The 22,176-nt window shown below is 44.2% G+C and overlaps 1 protein-coding gene across 2 annotated transcripts in view; it reads left to right on the top strand.

The window, feature by feature from the left end:
* The window catches only part of LOC126267152 (alpha-tocopherol transfer protein-like), a 112,220-nt gene that overhangs the window by 31,144 nt on the left and 58,900 nt on the right, over positions 1-22,176 (top strand). For both annotated transcript variants that reach the window (XM_049972090.1, XM_049972089.1), the window contains exon 2: positions 10,004-10,203. In XM_049972090.1, coding sequence (XP_049828047.1) covers positions 10,065-10,203 — 139 coding nt within the window. In that variant the 5' untranslated portion in view covers positions 10,004-10,064. The remainder of the gene's footprint in view (positions 1-10,003; positions 10,204-22,176) is intronic.

Raw genomic sequence — 22,176 nt, 5'->3', positions numbered from 1 at the left:
TCCATGTGAATATAAGTAAGGACTGCCCGCCGGCTGTTAACGAAAGGGCTTTCTGTATGTGCATTGTTTTTTGAATGGTATCATCGCCACAAGAATATATTAGATAAATGACAATATGAACATAACCGTAGCCTCCCAAAGGCTTTATTCGTAAGAACACTACTAAACCAATTCTTAGAGCCTTAGGTGTCATTAGGAGTTTGAGAAACGGCCTGTTGTAATGTCGTATCTGCGGTTAAAGATTCGAAATTCCGAGAATCCAACCCGTTTGTAGCCCGCTCTTCTCTCCAGAAGCATTTAAGAGGATGGTAAGAAAGGAAGTCCGTTTTCTCACAACAAGAAATAAAATGGAAGATGATGTAGTTGGAAAAATTACTCTCGTGAAGCACGTGATGGATCTTAAGCAAAAATGTGCGAAGTGTGTCGTTGGTTTCATTCTTTTGTACTAAAATGTATTTCTAATTTTTACATAATGAAACCACTGCCACACTACTGTATAGCTACTCAGAGTAGATTCCTGATTAAAAAACAAGCAATCACACCGTAAAAACAAAGGAAAAGAAATAAACTACAACGTTCGATATTCATACGACGTCTACAGGCGTCTTATTTTGAATAAATATTATTGAGAAATGCAACGTTTAGTAAAGATAAGTTGTGGAAGTTATTCTACGGTGGAGAAACTTGAATGGAAGATTGTATTTTCCATAACTAAAACACGTTTTTTCTGTGTTACTAAATAGAGAGATTGATATCTAAACATTTGAAAAACAGTTTTCATCAAAATTCATTCTGGAAATAGATGACTGTCATTGATGTCTCAGATGGCTCTAAGAACTATGGCACTTAACATCTGAGGTCATCAGTCCCCTAGACTTAGAACTACTTAAACCTGCCCGAGGCAGGATTCGAAGCTATGACCGTTGCAGCAGCGCGGTCCCGGACACAAGCGCCTAGAACCGCTCCGCCACTGCGGCCGGCAACTCTCATTGATAGTTTAATTTCGTTGTACTGGGTGGTTATAATTCAAGTGTAGCTACTCACAGAGGTTCCGTGTGGGCTTTACTTACCGTATGGCAGCGAAATTTCATAAATACTCTAATATGTTAATGCGTAAAAGATCTGGGTTGCGAAAAAACAAGTTACTTCCAGTTTTCGACACGAGATGCAAATCTGTTGCTGTGAATGCGAGGAAGAGGTATAGAAATTATCCGAATGTGACGGATTAGAAATGGAACGTGGGCAGAAAAGGTCAGACACGTGAGAAAGACGTAATGTTGAAATTATTATGAACCGAATCTGGTAAAATACGTCCAGTATGAGCAGCATAGAAGTCGACGAGGTGCTGTTTAGCGCCAGTTTTCCCTTGGTGGCCAAAATTGAAATTAATTTTTTCAAGAGTAAATCGATTCCACATTCACATTACTTACAAAGTTTCGCTGCCATACGATAGTTACAGCCCACTTTGGACCTCAGTGAGTAGCTGCACTCTAATTACAACCGCCCGGTATTCAATGCGGCATCTAGACGATCAATAATATGGAGAATATTTTGCGAATGTTCAGTAATATTAATCGTCTCTGGGAGAGATTGAGAGTTTGCGCAGTAATACTGAGAAGGTTAAAAGCATTGGAATTGTATTGTGCTGACTGAAAATATTGTGTCGCCTGTGGGAGCGAGATAAAAGCCAAGGATGTTGGGTTATTAGGTTTTCTCTTGTTGCGTGGAAAGTAAGTCCAAAATAAGATGAAAGACGATTAGTTCAGATAATTCAAATGGCACTCAGCACTATGGGACTTAACATCTGAAGTCATCAGTCCCCTAGAACTTTTTTTAAAAGAATCTTTAATTTCAGTACGTAATAATTATAACCCACGACCTTAATGATTAGTGAGTCCTATGTGATACAATGTTACGTTATTTGCAGCTATTACAGTTAATTTGTAAATTTGTAAACTACAGACAGTGTAAACAGTACAGGTTAATGGTGAAACTTACGATTTTTGTTAAACAATACACACTACTAGCTACTTATTAGTAATCCTAACTGCCTGCAGCGTTACAGGTGTGTCAGTGTGAATATAAACCTACTGCAATGCCTTGCGCTCATCGAGCTAATCCCGGTGAGAGCGGCCCTGACACTACGCACGCCAAAATTACTAGTGGCTGCAGGTTCCTATTTTGGTACCTACTTCTAATCCTACTAACTAACCTACGTCAAAAGCGGTGCTGTCACAATCGTGAAGTTAATGTACCTCAGTCCCCCTAGCCCAGCACGCGGCGGATTCTTACTAGCAAGTCGACCTGTCCACGCAGAGGCGGTACAGGATTAGGGTACTCGGACACGTTCAGTAGATGGCTTTTAATCGCGAATGTCCCTCAGGTATGCAGTCAGAACCTTACGTGATACCTCGTTTGCCAGGTTATTCAAGGTTTTGAAAGTCTCTTCGTCTCTCAGTAAGTCGTATGTATCATTGTTTGGTATTTGTTGTCGTAATGTAACTACTATATCATCGAAAAGGGGCACTCGTAAACCACATGGTCAGGAGTACCCTCCGATGCGACACTGTCACACTCAGGTGTAGCCCTTTTCCCAAACTGGCATAGATATGTCGCGTACAGTCCATGACCAGTAAGAAAATGGGTTAAACCTCAGATTGGCTCGAAATACCTCATGGCTAGCCATTCTTTAACATTTGGCGAGAGTCTGAAGCTTCTTCTGCCAGACTCATCAATTTCCCATATTTCCTGCCATAGGTCCTCGTCCCGTTTCCTTATCCCACCCTTGTCCCTAGCCCAAACTCCCACAATATTTTCTATTTTCATATCATTCCCTTTCTTAGCCCTGTACCATGCTGCTTGCTCTCTAATTTTGATGTCCAGAGAACAGAGCCCTATTATCAATAATAGGGCACCCCCTTGGAGATGTACTATCAGACCCCACAGACCTGAACAGCATGTTCCTCTGTACTCTTCTCATTGTCATGGCGCTCACCACCCTTGTGAGCCTGTGTGCCCAGACTCCCTAGCTGTAACACACTATTGAAGTTATTATACTGTTATGGTACAGTTTTATCAGGTGGGGGGGGGGGGGTGGGGAGGTGAAATCTTTTGTTTGCTATGGAGATGAGCTTACTGAGTACTTATAATGCTCTTTGGGTTATGGATTCAATATGCTTCCCAAAGTTCCACCCTTCACCGAAGACCACTCCCAAGTAGAGTGTCTCATGTCACCTGAGAACTGGTGAGGCCCCAATTATCACTGTAGGCTTTCTTACAAGCTGTCCTTTCAGCAAAAGGTATGTTGATTTAGTTGGTGAAATGACATTTTAGTATTACAGCACCATAGTTGCAATTTTGCCATGACCCTTTCTATTTTTGGTTCAATGTCTTCGCGGCTCTGGCCGCCAACCAACAGGAGGTCTTCGGTGTAGGCTATCACCTCCAGCACGTTTTCATTCTGTTACAAGTTGTCTATAAGTGGTTCCATATGGATATCCCAGAATAGGGGACCTGAAACGGAACGCTGGGGACATCGCTTTGTTAAGGTTTTCCAACTTTACCGCTAGGGGATAATAATGAGACCCCTCGAACCTCACAATAGTTCCTCAGGCAACCATATAGCAGATCTGGACACTCTTTCTCCCGCAAGCAGGAGATGAGCAAAGACCACCACAAGTTATCAAAGGGGCCAGTGATGTCAACCACGATGCCAACAACGTACTTGTACGGGGTAGAGCCACAGACCTCAGCCGCTAAGGCGATGGCATCAGTTGCAGATCGCCCTGGCCTGAAGCCGAATTGCTTGCTGCTCATCCCGCACAGCACTCAGTTTGTGGTCAGTCTGTCAGCTAGCAATTTCTCAAGTAATTTTCCAAAAATGTCAAATTAGGAAATAGGTCTGTATGACTTAGCTTCAGCTGGGTCTTTAGCAGGTCCTTTTTTTAGTAATTACTATATTGGCTACTTTCCAGATTTTGGGGAATTTTCCTTGTCTAAGACATTATTTAAATAAGTGGGTAAGTGGAGCTACCAGTTGGGGTACTAGGAACTGCACCACCTCCGCCACAATGCCCGGGGGCTTTCCCTCTCTTCAGAGATTTAATGTGGGCAGCCACCTCCTCTTCAGAAAAGGGATGGACTGCCCTGTCGTTTACAAGTCTGTCAAGATCTTCATTTCGTAGTTGATACTGATCTTCGATATCTCCAACCATATCGTTATCAGGCAACGGGGACCGGAGAAAGACCTCGGCAGTCTCCTGCCAGGATTCCGTCATCCCGTCCCTACGCCTGATCGTGGATAGCATCATTGGAGAGCGGATCTTTTCCCTAACTAGCTTATGGGGTACACCCAAAGGGACGAATACAGATTGATTTAACACAAAGCTCTCCCAACTCTGTATTCTGACGGCTCGAAGTTCGTTTTGAAATTTCTCTTTCGCCTCCCGGTATTGCAATAGCCATCTTTGCTTTTCCCACTAGACGACACTGCGCTGGTAGTGTCTCCTCAGCCTTTTGACTGCCTAACGCAATTTCTCTAGCTCAGCTGACCATGGTGACGGAGAGGCCGCCAGGGCCCTCCTCCTGGTTGGAAAGGCTGCCGTCACCGCTCTGGTTACTGCACTCACCAGATCCTCAGCCCTCCTGTCTACGTCAAGGTCCTGTTGCACGTCACCTTCTGGCAATGGAGGAATGCCGCACTCTCTCGCTAGTCACTCCCACTCTTCTCTTTTGTAATTGAGTTGCAACTCCCACACCATGGCCCAGTGGCACTCTGTCTCCTAAAGTAAAAGTTATGAGATTGTGATCGCTTGTGGTGGCATTCTCTTCAACTGTCCAGTTTTGTATCATGTTTCCAGCATTCGCTGTGACTAATGTCACATCGATGTTGGGACTTTGGCCCCCCTCCCGCCGTATAGGTGGTAGGATTACTAGGTTTATTAGCCACCACAAGTTGTAAAGCCATGATCATCTCCTCCACTTTGCCACCATTTTCATCTCTTATGCCACTGTACCTTGGGGGATTTTGCACTTATGTCAGCTGTTATAACCATTTTTCGCCTCCGCAACGCTGTGGCTACTCTTATTAAGTGATCTAGGTGTTGTTCGATGTTATCTCCATACTGGAAATACATGTTTACGATAGTTATAACTCCCGCAGGTGATTGTATCTCCATGGCGTTGCAGGGACTGTTAGTGTTGCGAGTGTGTTAATTACCGTCGCGTTTGGTTTGTGACTACTATTGCTGCTCTGGCGGCATCTCCACTACTGACAATCTGCCATGTGGCGGCTGCGAAGGATAGATTGCTGGCTTGAGAGTACGGCTCCTGTAGGCAGAGCACGACAAGCCTCCTCTCCTCCACCTGCCTTCGAAGCTCCTGCATCACCAGTCTACTGTTGTGTGCGTTCTGTTGTCAAATAGTTAACTTAGTCATTATGGGAAGTAAGAATGTATTCTATCGTCAGGCCAGGTCTTGCTCCTATCAAATGCGATACGACCATTGGCTAAAACTTAATGAGTGTACATGTCATTCAGGTTAAATTTCTCACCACGTCTTTCAAAGACTTTCTTAAGTAAATCTCGCAGGGCTCCGAAGTCGGTGGGAAGGTTCACAGACTTAAGCTGTATTCTGGCTACAGCCTCCATTACCGAGAAGTTGATCTTTCTGCCGTTCTCATGTCCCACCCAGACCACATGTGATGAGGCAGTGGTCAGGATAGTCGGTTGCTCCAATCTTGCCAGTTGCATAGTAAATATTGGGATACACCCTAACCGGGTCTACAGGCGGTAGCTTGATTACGGGGGTGTCTGGTGCGGTTGTGTGTGCACTGGTGCTGATGACTATGCATTCTTGGAGTAGATGACGCTCTACTTTGCTTCGTTCATCTTTGGAAATTGCCAGAGGTGGAGGCGCCCCCACAGGATTCTCTCGCGACTGTTGTTCTTTAATCGGCCTCATTCCCCGGTTTAGTGAGGGAGGAGCTGTGATCTTCACGGATAAATCTGTTTGAGAATCTATGTCCGTCATAGGGAGACTTGTTTGAATTCCTTTCCCTATTGTTTTCACTTTAGCAGGGCCCGAAAGCGACCTTATAAATTCTTTAAATCTGTTTGCCCTCATGGCATTCTTCCTCCTTTATGCTCGGAGATTTAAGGATAGGCATCCTGTTTACTGAGCTCTGCTTAGCCATAATCACTTTCTGAAATTAACCTTTGTTCGAGCATTCGGTAGGTGGGGATATTCCGTCCCGTAGCACCACAGGATTTCTTGCCGCGACTGTTGCACGGAATGCTGACTCCCACTGCTCTACATTCTTCCCGAGTATGACCGCTCTCACAACACCTGGGGCATGCCGACCCACTGGTGCAGTGCCTCAGAATGTGGTCCAGGTCACCACAGTTGTGGCAAAGAGGTACCACGATATAATCACTCTTGTTTACCGCGTGGAAGCCTACACATAATCTGCCCATTGTTCTGATTCTTTTCCACATTTGCGCGGAGACCTCGGCGACGTGTAAGACATCACGGTCCCGAGGCCCCGTTTTAAATCTCAGCTTGAAAGAATTCTTAAATTCCTCGTCATCAGTTTCATCGAAATTCTGTGCCCTGATTGTCTCGTATAGCTCATCATTTGTTATTACTGTCGGTACATCGTACAAAATGACTAATGTGTTCCTTTTCCCAGATGGTTCGCATTTGACCACCGAATTCAACTTTTAATTGTTTAGTAGTGTTTCTTTATCCTCCTCGGTGGCAACTTCTACGATCACCGAGTTCCTATAGGGTTTAACTTTAATTTTGTCTCTGACTGGATCAATTGTGGTTGTTAATAATTCTTGCATTTTCTTAACACTGGTGTATTGGCCAGGCAGGTCCGTTTGGTGACTCTTTCTGTAGTGTCTTTAGTCGTTTGTGGCTTGGTTGGCTCTTGCCCAGCCACACCCGCCCAGGTCTTAGTGGGTTTCTTCCACAATCTGTCATTTTCTTTTTCTAACTCCGTAACGCGGCCTTCAAGTTTTGCATTGGCCGTAGCCCATGCTGATAACTCGTTTTTGATTACAGACAAAGCCGCTTGACTTATTTTGCCGTTCTTGATGTTTTGCTGCAAGAGCAGTGTAATCCTCGCTTGTCTGTGTTACTGTTTCGTCCTCTGTCTGTCCCATTTCGTCCTGTGTAGCGGGAGCAGACACCATAGATGCCCGTTTAGGCGCACTCGAATCACTCAGCCATCATTGGTAACTGAAACGTGCTCTTAGAAAAATTAATCATTTACTGTGCTGATAAAAATCTTACGCTAATTGATTTTCAAACAGATGAGCAAAACTGAACGTACTCAGACATTTCGCTCTTTACCTATTCTGATAAACACTAAACTGACACACAATATTTTGAGCGCAACGCAATCTGACTTTCAAAAATCCCTACAAAAGAATGACCCTGACTAACAATGACCTATACCTTTAATGAATCACTTACCTCACAAAAATCTTCGTTCCTCGAACTACTGCAATACAGCGAGCGCCACTACTGCCAGCTAAATAAAAGGTTCAAACTACTGAAGGCACTGACTACTGATAGGCACAGTTAGGAAATGAAAAATGTTGATAGAGAACAAACAATGTATTTACAATATATTTACCTTAATTGTGTTAAAAAGTATATATATATATATATATATATATATATATATATATATATATATATATATATATATATAATCTCCTTCATGACATCCAGTCTGACAAATTTACTGTCTCTGGTGGACACACATCCTGATCTTCCGCTCTCAAAACTCCGTCATCTCTCTCCACACTTCCACCAATGCTGGCGGCTCACCTCCAACTGCGCAACGCTACGCGCTGTTAACATCCAACTGCCCAACACTACAATGGCGACTATTCCAACAACGCAATCCAGCCACAGACTGCACACAGCACAGCCAGTGATTTTCATACAGAGCGCTACGTGGCGTTACCAATAGAAAAACCTAAACAGCCTACTTACACACTCGTTTCGATTTCAGCCATCATTGGTAACGAGTGATAAAAAGGTGGGGGCCAGTCTCTTGCCCTGGACCGGCTCCTCTGGCATGAAGGGCGGGGGGGGGGGGGGGGGGGCGGGTCAAAGACCGCAGGTCGTCCACCGACCTCACCCCAAGGCCAAGAGCACTCTGGAAGTGCTGGGTTCAAGGCGCCGTCGCCAGCGTGCTGGTCTCCGTATGTGGCTCCGTCATCGACGATTTCACCCAACGTTCCTCGGCAAGAGCACCCCGCACCCCTCTAGAACTTAGAACTACTTAACTAACCTAAGGGCATCACACATCCATGCCCGAGGCAGGATTCGAACCTGCGACCGTGGAGGTCGCGCGGCTACAGACTGAAGCACCTAGAACCGCTCGGCCACAGCGGCCGGGAAGACTATTAGTATTAGAGTGCATCGAAATGTATAAATCATTGCTTGCATTGTGTAGTTTTACGCCAGAATGCACAATCATATAATTTGTTGCTCAGAAAATGTGGGAAACGGCCACGATACAAGTTTCTAAAAACTTCATTAATGGAATATTATCAATAAAAGCTTAAAGACGTTCATCGGTGCGCACACTATACTTAGTCCAACATAATAGTTTAATTAACATACTAATGCATGACACGTTCCCATAATTATGTCTCGAAAACGATAAGTTCTAACTGCACTTGTAAACTTGAATTCTTCGAAAGAACAGCCAGTAGCAGGGTATCACAGCTAAACGGTGATTGCTCCTTGCCGTGAAGTAACTGCATCTGTCATTGTTTCATTTCGTTTTTTTATGAAATAGCGTGTTTCCGGTAGCTGACGCATAGTCGATAGCATGCCTCGTCGCAGGGTACAACGTGTCTTCCGATGGAAGCCTACTACTTACAAATCTATTTTGGATGTGGTGACTGGGGATAACATGAATATCAGTTCGTCCGTCTTTACTGATGCCTTGAAAGGACAGACTGTTTTTCGAGGAGGTCGTTTTGATTTTACTTTTTCTGTTACTGACAATCCTGTTGGTCAATGTTGGATGACTGTTGCAATAATTAGTACTGATACTACTACTAAGTCTACAGCTACGTCTTTGGAACAGGTACCTCCTCGAAATGTTCTCGGTTACCGGACGTTCATGATCACTATGTCTCAAGTTCGTGGTGTTGGAGAAACATCGACAATTTTTTTTATTGGTAAACCATTGTGTGTTAGGACAAGGAAGTTTTGTAAACTATTGCGTGATGATAATATTTGTATATTTGTCCGTGGTAGAGGTGTTGACATGAAATGTGAAATAGTTGGTGATATGACTCTGTATAATAGTATGTAATAAATATTATTTTTTCAATAAATTATAATTTTTTATTTTAATATACACGGGACAGGAAATAGAGAGACCTGTTGGGTCAGCATGAATGACCCATCCCAAACAACCCATTCTTGAATATTTATCTTATGATTTGTGTAATTGTGTGCGCTGCGCCCGAGGTTTTATGGGTGACAGCAGAAATTTATCTGTAGTTGGGGTGAGGGTGGTAGCGGAGGGGGGGGGGGGCAGGAGGGAGGGCGGACGAGGGAGGGTGGCGCTGATATATTTCCCGTAGTGTATCAAATGATGATTTTTTTTTTTTTTGGATCAACCTCAGTTCTCTCAACAAGTTTCTCTGGGTGGTCTTTGACGCTCCTAGTACCAATTTTTTCTCCACCTTTTTCCTCTAATTGAAACAAAGTAGAGCAATTATCACAGTAAAAGCTTGTATATCATCCAGTGCTATGAACCATTGTATTATAGAACAATATTGGCAGTTTTATTGACTAGTCTAGGGGAAACGAAAATAATATTGTACAGTAGTATCGTGTAATATTATAAACCATCAAAGGACCGCTTAGTAACAAATAAACACTTGTGACGTTGCGCTGTACCAAATTTTAGTCTCTGCTCTTAATAGTGAGCTGTTTTAATTCCATTTATCGCTCTCTTCCTCAGATCTGAAGGTAGTCAGTACCAACAACCTACTACGAGTGCCAGCGACCTTTCACGTCTGGCCATGGAGTTCACGCCGCCCACAGCGGAACAAATTGTCCGAGCTCATCAGAACGTCGGTGCCAACGAAAACAGCATTAAGGAGGCTAAGGAGATTCTCCTAAGCTGGCTGAAGACACAGCCGCATTTGCCCGATGCCATAGGTGAGGCTTAAGTCTGAGTTCATTCCTTATTTCTTTGTTGTCATACAGTTCCGCAAAGTCACATCTCAACTGTAGGTTGCTAAGTGCGAAGACAACTGAGGTCGCCTCTGCGAGTCTACATAACCATCTGTGTTTAAGCTCTCAATAGTCAGTGAGCCACTCGTTAAGATTTGTAACGAACAACCAGCACAGCAGAATGTTCGAAACGGGAGAGGGTCGTCACCTTCCAGCAAAGCGAAAGTAAATATACATTAGGGACTTTAACAAGTTTCATTATTAACATACTAAACCACTTAATGTACAGTATATTAACGAATTACGCATTTGACTGTATATCTAATCTTAAACCTAGCGTAAACCTACAAATACTCGTAGATTAACCTAATCCCGAAAACAGAAATTGAGCGTTAAAGCTAATTACCACCGCTTGATGTTACCAGTTTGGAACCTGACCTAAGACGCATTGAGCGAGAAAAGTGGTTTATCCAAACGTGGTCCATCCAAACGAAGCGTCGGCCAAGAAGTCAGATGTCCCAGACTCTAACGAGAAGTGAGAGAGATTCACTCTGGAAAAGTACAGCTTTCTTCATTTGAACGGGACAGAACAACCACCCAGCCTTTCCATTCGGAAACTGTCATTCCCCTCCGGGCGCAAGTTGCCCATGTGTGTGTACTTTGTACCTTCATACAACTGATGCCTTGGATGGTACGACCTGCGCATCTGCGCAGAGGTTCATGTATTTCACACAAAATCATGTGGAGTACTCTACTAATTCACGTAGATCAAATAGATTGTTTAAACAAACATCTTGTCCAGGACTGTAGGAAATGCATGACATGAACACTGACTTTAATATAACTTATTTACTAACTAATTTTAGTCCAGGTGCCTGTTCACGATAGCTGGTTACATAACTGCATGTTTGAATATTGTGAATGTGGTCCTGGACTGAAACCGGCTGGTAAATAAGTTGCCTTAAAGTCTGCATTCATATTACGCACTTCCCACAGGTGAGCCTCTGCGAAATTTTTGGACGAGGAGTTATTGTCGCAGGGATGACCTTGGGTTTGAAGTGGCACTGCTTGTGGTAAACTTACAGAAGTCATTGCACTGTCAGCACTTTGGCAAATGGTAGTACTTCACACTCAGTTTCGATATGGTGACGCATCTAATGTAAACAAAGTTCCTTAGAAATTTTTATCATTGAAACGGAGCCCATACTGTTATTTTTGGGATATTTGTGCACTTTAAAATGAAGATATTCATTGTACAAAATATTAATTGCTGTTATTTCGTACTGCTAGTATTTTCATGACACTTTACAAAACATTGACAGAGAAACCAGAGTACAAAATTTACATTCTGTACTACGAAATAATTATGAAAATTGAACTAAAACCTACAAAAATTACAAGACAAGACGTGTAGCTGCGTATTAAATCTACTGTACTCAAAGAATTACACAGATAATCGGTGATTTGATAACCACACAGAAAATGTTAAACATAATATCACTTTCCTTTACAAAATAGTTTTGAAGTGCGGTACACACTGCTGAGGTAACGGATGAAAATAGTTCCAAACCACAGCGGTTAAAACAATGACACCAACTAAACGATCGGCATTCAGTTGTGATTACATTTGCTACTTACCTGTAACAAACAAAATGGTAAAATTACACTCTAGGTGTTATGCTTTAGGAAACGCTTTAGGAAACGCTAAAAACTTGAGATTTAACACTGTAATGTTCAGTTATACTTAAGCTAAGATTGTTGGAAAAGTACCTTAATATATGTTGTATGGAGAGAAAGAACAGCTATCAACACAGTTTCAAATGTGTGTATATACGTTTTTAGTTTGTTCACAAAACCTCTTGAGATTTAACACTGTAATGTTCAGTTATACTTAAGCTAAACCACAATATAGAGAGGCATGAGTGTTTTCATTGCTAGAAACAGCATTTTGCTCCTAGACCATGAAAAATACAGACCAATAGCTACTTTGAAAACAGCTCCTACATGCCGCTTGAATAACCATTTGCTAATATTTCTCATCTAACACAATGCAATGACAAAATGGCAGACACTAATTTCCAAATTATAACTCCTCTGAAAGAGTTAAACAACATCCAGTAACAGCACTAACATTTGATGGGAGAGCAAATATTATATATCAGATTATATAATCCTCACGCAAATTGACATTACGCAGCCGTCTGACAAAGTAGCATTAACAGCAGATAGTGGAAACATAAAAGACAAGAACACACTTGTCTCGAATTCTACAAACATCGTACACGAGAAACCGGTCTATCTATACGTTCCTAAAAATTACGAAAAAGAAAGAAGCTGCAATATCAACACATCAGCCACATTCACGAAGTAACAATAAAAATAAATATCCATACGCTTTTAGAGCACATTGACAGTAATTGAAACAATAGAAAAGAAACCACAGGAAGATCAACGTATCAGGACACTACCAATACAATTTAGAGTATTTCGTGAGGACATCGATGTAACATTCAAAACTAGCGGTTTTGGTACAGATGCCTGCACCAAAATTTAGGCATAGGCAATCTACTATTCAACCTATCAAAACTGTAAAAGATGTATTTGGGAATGACTAGCAGATCGTCGTTTGTAATATTCAATGAACCCCGTGGATTCAAACAGCCCTTTGCATACTGGTGGCACTTAAAAGCACGTGCACCAACCACAATCGGGAAAAGTAAATAAGAATTATCAGAACCCTAATTAGCAGACACCTCACCCTTCCGGTAGATGATCACACCTAAATGGCAAACAAGAATCCTTACTTTTTCAAACACACCGTACATTATCTACTTCATGGAGGAGGCATCGAAATGTTAGTAACTAAAATTATGCACAGCTCTTTCTAGTTTCTCTGCCTAAAACATGTCTTTCCGAAATACTTTAAAGCGTTTTCTTGTTTAATAATAACTGGCTCCGTTTTACTGTGGCCGTCAATTAAAACCCTCGCACTAGTCCACACAATGAATATTGAAAATTTTAGTCGTGGAAGTTTCTCACAATATGTCACTTTTGAAGAAATGTAGCTGGCGAATCTAGGAAATGCATTAAATTATTTTGTGTCCTCGCTGTTGACACTAGTACCATGTTTTAAAATAGCTGTCAGTCTACTGGCACCAATAAATGCGTCGGAAAGAATCTACTTTCCATAAAGATGCCTTACCCCTTTCAAGCACTTCTTCACAGCTGGCAAATTGTAAAATATGAACTTTGTCGTCCTCATCGCATTTACTGGCACAGCCAGTAACGCAACACCTGTTCACCATTATAAATATGGACTCTTAACTATTAAAAATAAATACGCCTCATAAATTCCAACGATTTAGGGAACAATCTACGCTATCCCCTACGCCCCTTTCCCCGCCCCCCCCCCCCCCCCCCTACCCCGCAACCTGGGTTAGCCGTTATCCACCAGGTCGTGTGAAGCATGTGACGGCTGTACGACCTTGTTTTTCAGATGGCCTTGGCTCATAGTGCAGTGTGGAATATCCCATCCAGCGTCGACTTGCTGACCTCGGACAATGCTTGCCTCTGGCCAGTTGCTTTTCTTCTCTATCGTTCCTCATGACCTCGCAGCCCGCATCTCGTGGTCGTGCGGTAGCGTTCTCGCTTCCCGCGCCCGGGTTCCCGGCTTCGATTCCCGGTGGGGTCAGGGATTTTCTCTGCCTCGTGATGGCCAGGTGTTGTGTGTTGTCCTTAGGTTAGTTAGGTTTAAGTAGTTCTAAGTTCTAGGGGACTGATGACCGTAGATGTTACGTCCCATAGTGCTCAGAGCCATTTGAACCATTTGTAACCTCTCACTGATCTGAATCCATGCAATGAACATCTTTTGTGGCTGTATAACTCTCTCGTACATGCAAGGTATGCCATTAATATCTAGACTGAAAACTCACATTTTCTGAAATTCTTCAACATCTGCTCAATAAACGCTACATTTCTCTTTCCCTGATCAATAAAACATCGTCCCCTTTCAAGACACATTCCGCGCACTTCACTGTACAACATTCCATCCTTGGGTTCATGTACACAACAGGTTACGTAAGTAAGCAATAACTGACGTAAGAGTCCGATTAATTAAGTACGCTATTAAAATATCTTCTATCCCATCATATGGGAGTTTTGAACTCAGTTCCCCTACTTGCAGAAAAATATTATGAATTAAGGATGCATCTGTCTTTGATCGTTATTTCAAGTTATACAGTGACTTTCATAATACCGTGTCATAAAGAAGTAGGCATTTGGGGTTTCCAACCAGAGTAGCGTAGACAGCAAAGCCACTGGTAGACAACATTGTATGATGTACTGCAACTCGTCCCCCTCGACAGACCAAATACTCATCGAAGTTGCTACTTACTTGCATGTACAACAGACAGAACCCAGACATCTTTCAGGCAATGTGGCAAATTTTCTTGTAGCAAAGTAAAAACGTATCTATATTGGTGGTTGACACTTTAAAATTGTTACTCTGCGTAGTTAGGGTTTGGGTGACTATTTTGTGAGATGGATTTTGTGGTGTATCGAATAAAGACACGTTGTTGTTTGTAATGTAATGTAGGAACTTTGGCATTTTTATAGGTTCTACAATATTTCTGTGCATCAAACAAATTCCCTCTTATGAACTATTTCATCACTGAGACTGTGATACACTGTATTTCTTACGTGCTGTCTCATGGAATGATGATGCATGTAAATTCGTATCTTTCTCGCCTGTACCACACTGGGAAGATCACAGGGAGACGTTCCTCAGGTACCTATATATCACAAAAGTTACAGTAGATATTTATCAACTTTTCCAGGCTGGAATGTAAATATTAGTCCTTCAAAGCGTGAGTATAACTAGCCACCATTTTCCATTTGTGCTTATCATCATCTCATTGGAGCTTTGTGTCCGATATATGACCATGAAATAAGTTATTGCGTATCACTAACTTAAGTAAAGAAAATCCAGAAATAATTGAAAACGAGACTGGCGGTTTCTCAGTTGTAATTGAAATTAGTGAATACGTTTAAAATTATTCCATTCCAGCATGGCCTGGTGATACAGCATACATACTACACGTCTCTGCTTCTTGATTACATTTTATTTGTGGGATATGTTTCCTCAAGCAGGCAAGAGTATACAAAAAACAGGCCGCGTAAGAAAGAGTTGTTACAGTGATCTCGTCATGGCGCGTTCTGTACGAAGCTGTGTTCATCAGACGATTAGTTCTTGTCATTCCGCAATGCCTTCTTCCAATAATATAACTGATTCAATTCCAGCAATCTCTGTCTGGATGCTGTGTAATTCGTCATTAACATTATGTGACAGCAAGACTTCCTTGTTTTGTTACAGTTACTCTGCGGTGATTATGCCTCAAACATTATCCTAGACATAAAATTTAAGAAAGAAATACATTATAATTACTAGTGATTGTTGCAGAATGAGTTTTCTATAATGTGTATTTTAAGTCCTTAATGAAACGACTGAAAAACTTTGCACCACACTTTGATTTACATACTTGGTGATATTTTTAATTGAAAAATTTCGTTCCGAATATTCTCTTGGCAGTGGTTAGTCACTACGTAGAACCACTGGTGTAATCTAAGTAAAAGCAAAGCTGCACTGTTGCAGCTGTTAAACTCACTGTGTCTCCAACTGTCAATGCAATATCTGTGCGATGTTCACTGCGTCAGTATTCCTCAAAGGAGCATGAATAGAGTATATTGTGAGCCCACAGCTACTTCACGGCACGAAATCCTCACCTAAGCGGTTACAACATTGTGTCAGCACTCGAACATGGGAGATCTGCCCTGTTGTGATGGCCCATTGTAAGTGAAACGTCCCCTTAGAAAAATTGTGCAAGACTGTGCTTAAACTGAGAAACATTATTTTTAGCGCAACGCAATCTTTCAAAAATCCCTACAAAAGAATGGCCCTGACTAACATTAACCTGCACCTTTCACAAATCACTTACCTGACCAAAAATCTTCGTTACTCGAACTACTGCAATGCAGCGAGCGCCACTACTGCCAGCTAAATAAAAGATTCAAACTACGGAAGGCACTAACTACTGATAGGCATAATTAGCGAATGAAAGATTTTAATAGAGAACAAACAATGTATTTACCTTAATATCATCAAAAGTCATATATATAGCATTTCATGACATCCAGTCTTACAACTTTCAAAACTCCGCCATTTCTCTCCCCACATCGACCATTGCTGGCGGCTCACATCAAACTGCGCAACGCTACCCGCTGTTAACATCCAGCTGCCCAGCACTACAATGGCGAGTATTACAACAATGCCACCCAGCCACAGACTGAACACAGCACAGCCAGTGATTTTCACACAGAGCGCTATGTGGCGTTACCAATATAAAAACCTAAACAGCCTACGTACATAAGGTACTACTGGTGATGATCCCTACTTACAGATTATGGCTCGCAGGTACCCGAGAACGGAACGGAGCAAAGTACTCTTTTCACGGAGGAAGTTTTGGATGGTGTATTTATCCAGCTAATACATAAACATCTCCACACGATCAATACGGTCTCTGTGAACGTTTCACACAACACACTATGGAGTCCAAAGAAAGTGCCAGACAAACTCTTGTCATGCACATCTTTTAAACCACATCTAGCAAAATTTCCTACCAGATTAAAACCATGTGCCCGACCGAGACTTGAAGTCGGGATCTTTGCCTACCACGGGCAAGTGCTCCACCGACTGAGTCCAAGAGTGACTCACAACCTCTCCTCACTGCGTCACATCCACAAGTACTTCGTCTCATACCTTTCAGACTTCACAGAAGTTCTCCAATGAAACTAGCAAGACTAGCATTCCTGGAAGAAACGATTTGCGGAGACATGGCTTAGTTAAAGTCTGGGGGACGTTTTCCAAACTGAAATTTTCACTCTGCAGTAGAGTGTGCACTGATATGAAACTTACTGTGAAGTTTGGAAGGTAGGAGATGAGGTACTAGAGGAACTAAAGCTGTGAGGAGGGTTCGTGAGGTTTGTTTGGGCAGCTCAGTCGGTAGAGCACTGGCCTGCGAAAGACAAATGTTCAGAGTTAGTCTCGATCCGGCATGTAGTTATGATATGCCAGGAGATTTCATATCAGCGCACACTCCACTGTAGAGCGAAACTTTCATTCTACATCTAGTGAGTCTACAAAAGATCATATTTACAAGTTTTGCAAGTATGACAAACTGGAAACGACAATTGCTTATTATTAAGAAAAGCACCTGCTGGCATTGAAATTGCAACAGAAGCAGAGATTTATTTTTGTCTGACTTGCAAACCTTTCTTCCTTTCTCTTGTTGCCATTTTAAAATTAGCTTCTTCTGCTAAAACGCAGTGGGTTTACACCATTTCATCTCACTATCACGATAATGTAGTTGTATTTGCGACAGAATACAGGAATTGTCTGTTATTAATTTAAAGAATAAGGTCAGAAGCTCATGCTAAGAATAAAAATAAACGTCTGATTCCTTCAGGTACATTTTTATTAGCTCATACTAATTTCCATATCACCGAGTGTCGATGGCCCTTGAATTAATTACTCATTTCATTGAAAAAGTCCTTGGTTACTCGAATATCACAATAGATACCAGAGCTTTGGCTGTTAAATGTATGGCAAAATATTCTCCTCTTTACCCCCCCCCCCCCCCTGCGGGTCTGGGGGTTAGAATAGGCCCGAGGCGACTAAAAGGAGTCCCTCCCCCTCAATGGGGTAGTTAGCGCCTGCGTCCGGAGACGGACGGTTTCACGTCCTATATTTGCGTTCATTTTGGTTTTTCACTTCTGGTTTCTTCCTTCCTTCCTTCGATTGGTTCCTTTCTTTGTTCTTCTCCATCTCACTGTCTTACTTACTCTCCTCCTTGCCTTCTCCTCCTTGCCTTCTCCTCCTTCTCTGGTCTCCGCTTCAGTGTTTGAGACAGTCTGACCTTTCTTTCCCTCTCTCCTTTCTTTTTCCTCTTCTCCCTTCCTCCCTGTACGTGCCTGAAGGCCGACCCACGCGTTCGCACGCGTAGCCGGTAACGGGGTAACGAGTAATTCCCCGCCCTGGGTAGACAAGTAAGGCACGCACGTACCCTCTGGTAAAGGCCAGGCCCAGGGAGGGGTGATTGCCTGAGCTGACACCTTCCGACCATGCCGATTGGTCCCTCCGTCCGTTTCTCGGGAGGTGTGACCTGAGGTGTGAACAATCACCTAAGGCGGGAGTGCCCTCTGATAGGGTCCCCACAAGGAAGGAGCGCGCCATCGGAGACGCTGGCAATCATGGGGGATTCCTTTGCAATGGATTTCTCTTCTTCTTCTTCTCTCTCGACTTCTGCCGACAAACGGAAACTTGTCCAGCCACCAGTGACAAAAGTACTACCGCCTGCCCCACAGTTCCTCGTAGTTTCTCGATCTGAGGACGGAAAGGATTTTTCCTCTGTCAATCCTTTCGTTATCCAGAAGGGCGTAGATGCCATAGCCGGATCGGTCAAGTCTTGTACCAGGTTGTGTAATGGTACCTTGTTACTAGAAACTGAGAGCGCCTTTCAGGCACAAAAACTGCTCCGGGCCACACTCCTGTACAAGTTCCCTGTCCGGGTGGAGGCTCACTGCACTTTGAATTCGTCTTGTGGTGTGGTATATACTAGATCACTCGACGGATTGACTGACGAGGAGATTCAGTCTTCCCTCGCTGAGCAGGGCGTGACGGCTGTCCATAGGGTCATGAAAAAGGTCAACAATGACCTTGTCTCGATCCGGACACTTTTCTTGACCTTTGATAGTGTTCAGCTGCCGTCGCGCATCAAAGTGGGCTACGAGGTTCTGTTCGCCCCTATGTCCCGACACCTACGCGCTGCTACCAGTGTCAGCGTTTTAATCACACTCGCCAGTCTTGTTCCAATGCGGCTATATGTGTGACTTGTGTGGGATGCCATGAGGGTGACTGTCCACCTCCATCTTCTCGTTGTGTGAACCGTCACGGTGACCATGCAGCGTCCTCCCGCGACTGTCCCATCTAAAAGGAAAAACGCTGTATCCAAGAAATTCGGGTCAAAGAGAGAGTCTCCACCTCGGCTGCTCGCAAGCTATTTGCTAGTAGGAAGCCCACGTTGCTCCCAGCGGGGAAGTAAAGTACTGTCCTCGCCTCTCCTCGGACTACCAGGGAGGTAGCGACGCAGACATGCGATCTGACCTTCAGCACTACGGTTGTCCGTTCGGCCAGGGCTAAGATCTCCCAGTCGACATCTCCTCTTCCTCCCGTCGCTCCTCCGAAACAAGCATCTTTATCAGATTCTGCCAGGACGAAGACCCAGAAGTCAGATGCACGGGCCTTCAAGAAGGAACCGTCTCGTGCAGACCTTCTACGTACCTGGAACTCTCAGCCGTCGACCAATCCTTCCACAAATCGACCTTCCAAGAAGGCTCATAGGAAGCACAGTTCTCCTTCCCCGCCACGGCGCATTTCTCCTCCTGCGCCACCCAGCGGTTGCCGCCCCAGGCCCCCGCCTGGCCGCACCGCTGGTAGCCGAACATCTGGCCGTTCACCAGCAGAGGAAGCTCCCCCTCCTGGCCATCTTCACAAGATGGCCGATGAACCTATAGAACAAATGGACGATGACTGTCCGCCTCCTGCTAGCGGCGGCAGTGCTCGCTCGAAGCCGGGCCGTCAGCGGCCTTCGAGATGACCCCTTCTTGCATCTTCTTCTTCTCACGATGGCACTTATTCACTGGAATATTCGCAGCATTCGCTCCAACCGAGAGGACTTGAAATTGCTGCTCCGCTTGCACCGTCCGCTCGTCGTAGCCCTCCAGGAAACGAAGCTATGCCCATGCGATCAAATTGCCTTGGCACACTACACCTCTGTGCGTTTTGACTTACCCCCTGTGGCAGGTATTCCGGCTCATGGAGGTGTTATGTTGCTGGTCCGGGATGATATCTACTATGATCCCATCACATTGCACACCGACCTGCAGGCAGTTGCCGTCCGCATTACTCTCCCCACTTTTACATTTTCCATTTGTACCATTTACACTCCATCGTCGTCTGCCGTTACCAGGGCAGACATGCAGCAAATTATTGCTCAGTTACCTGCACGATTTTTGTTAACTAGAGGCTTCAGTGCTCACCATCCTCTTTGGGGCTCTCCAGCATCCTGTCCGAGGGGCTCCCTGTTAGCAGACGTTTTCAACTAGCTCAATCTTGTCTACCTCAATACTGGCGCCCCTACTTTCCTTTCAGACACCTCTCACACCTATTCCCATTTAGACCTCTCCGTATGTACTACTCAACTTGCACGCCGGTTTGAGTGGTATGTGCTTTCTGATACATATTCGAGCGACCACTTCCCGTGTGTTATCCATCTCCTGCATCATACCCCCTCTCTGTGCTCAACTAGTTGGAACATCTCCAAAGACGACTGGGGGCTCTTCTCTTTCAGGGCGACCTTTCAGGATCAAACCTTCACAAGCTGCGATAGTCAGGCCGCACACCTCACGGAAGTCATTCTCACTCCTGCTGAATATTCCATCCCTCACAGTACTTTTTCCTCACGCCGCGTACCGGTCCCCTGGTGGACCGCAGCATGTAGAGACGCCTTACGTGCTCGTCGACGTGCTTTACGCACCTTTAAACGCCACCCTACAGTGGCGAATTGTATCAATTATAAACGATTACGTGCGCAGTGTCGTCGTATTTGTAAAGAAAGCAAGAAAGCCAGCTGGGCTGCTTTCACAAGCGCCTTCAACAGTTTTACTCCCTCTTCTGTTGTCTGGGGTAGCCTGCGCCGGCTATCTGGCACTAAGGCCCACTCACCAGTTTCTGGCTTGACGGTCGCGAATGACTTCCTTGTGGCCCCAGAGGATGTCTCCAATGCCTTCGGCCGCTTTTTCGCAGAGGTTCCGAGCTCCACTCTTTACCCCCATGCCTTTCTCCCCCGAAAACAGAGGAGGCTCGGCCACCTAACTTCCACTCCTCGAATTGTGAAAGTTACAATGCCCCATTCACCATGCGGGAACTCGAAAATGCACTTGCCCGGTTACGGTCCTCCGCTCCAGGGCCTGATTCTATTCATATTCTGATGCTGAAGAACCTTTCTCCTGCGGGTATAGGTTTCCTTCTTCGTACTTACAATCGGATTTGGATTGAGGGACATGTTCCCGCATGCTGGCGCGAGTCTATTGTTGTATCGATTCCTAAGCCAGGGAAGGACAAGCACTTGCCTTCCAGTTATCGACACATCTCGCTTACCAGCTGTGTCTGTAAGGTGATGGAGCGAATGGTTAACTCTCGGTTGGTTTGGCTGCTCGAATCTCGACGCCTACTTACCAATGTACAATGTGGATTTCGTAGGCGTCCCTCTGCTGTTGACCATCTGGTTACCTTGTCGACCTTCATTATGAATAACTTCTTGCGGAAGCGCCCGATCGCAGCTGTATTCTTTGATTTGGAGAAGGCTTACGACACCTGGGGCTTTCGCGGTCGCCTCCCTCTTTTTATTCGTTCCTTTTTAATGGATTGACAGTTCAGGGTACGTGTGGGTTCTGTCCTGTCAGACACCTTTCGCCAGGAGAATGGGGTGCCACAGGGCTCAGTTTTGAGCGTCGCTTTCTTCGCCATAGCGATCAATCCAATAATGGATTGCCTCCCAGATGATGTATCAGGCTCCCTTTTCGTGGACGATTTTACCATCTATTGCAGCGCGCAGCGTACATGTTTCCTGGAGCGCTGTCTTCAGCGTTCTCTTGACCGTCTTTACTCCTGGAGTGTCGCCAATGGCTTCCGTTTTTCTGCCGAGAAAACGGTCTGTATTAACTTCTGGCGCTACAAAGAGTTTCTCCCACCGTCCTTACGACTCGGCCCCGTTGCTCTCGCATTCGTGGAAACAAAATTTTTAGGTCTTACATTTGACAGGACACTTAGTTGGTCTCCACATG

The sequence above is a fragment of the Schistocerca gregaria genome, chromosome 4 (genome assembly GCF_023897955.1).
Source record: "Schistocerca gregaria isolate iqSchGreg1 chromosome 4, iqSchGreg1.2, whole genome shotgun sequence".
Classification (NCBI taxonomy): domain Eukaryota; kingdom Metazoa; phylum Arthropoda; class Insecta; order Orthoptera; family Acrididae; genus Schistocerca; species Schistocerca gregaria.
This window is presented reverse-complemented; position numbering and strand designations above follow the sequence as displayed.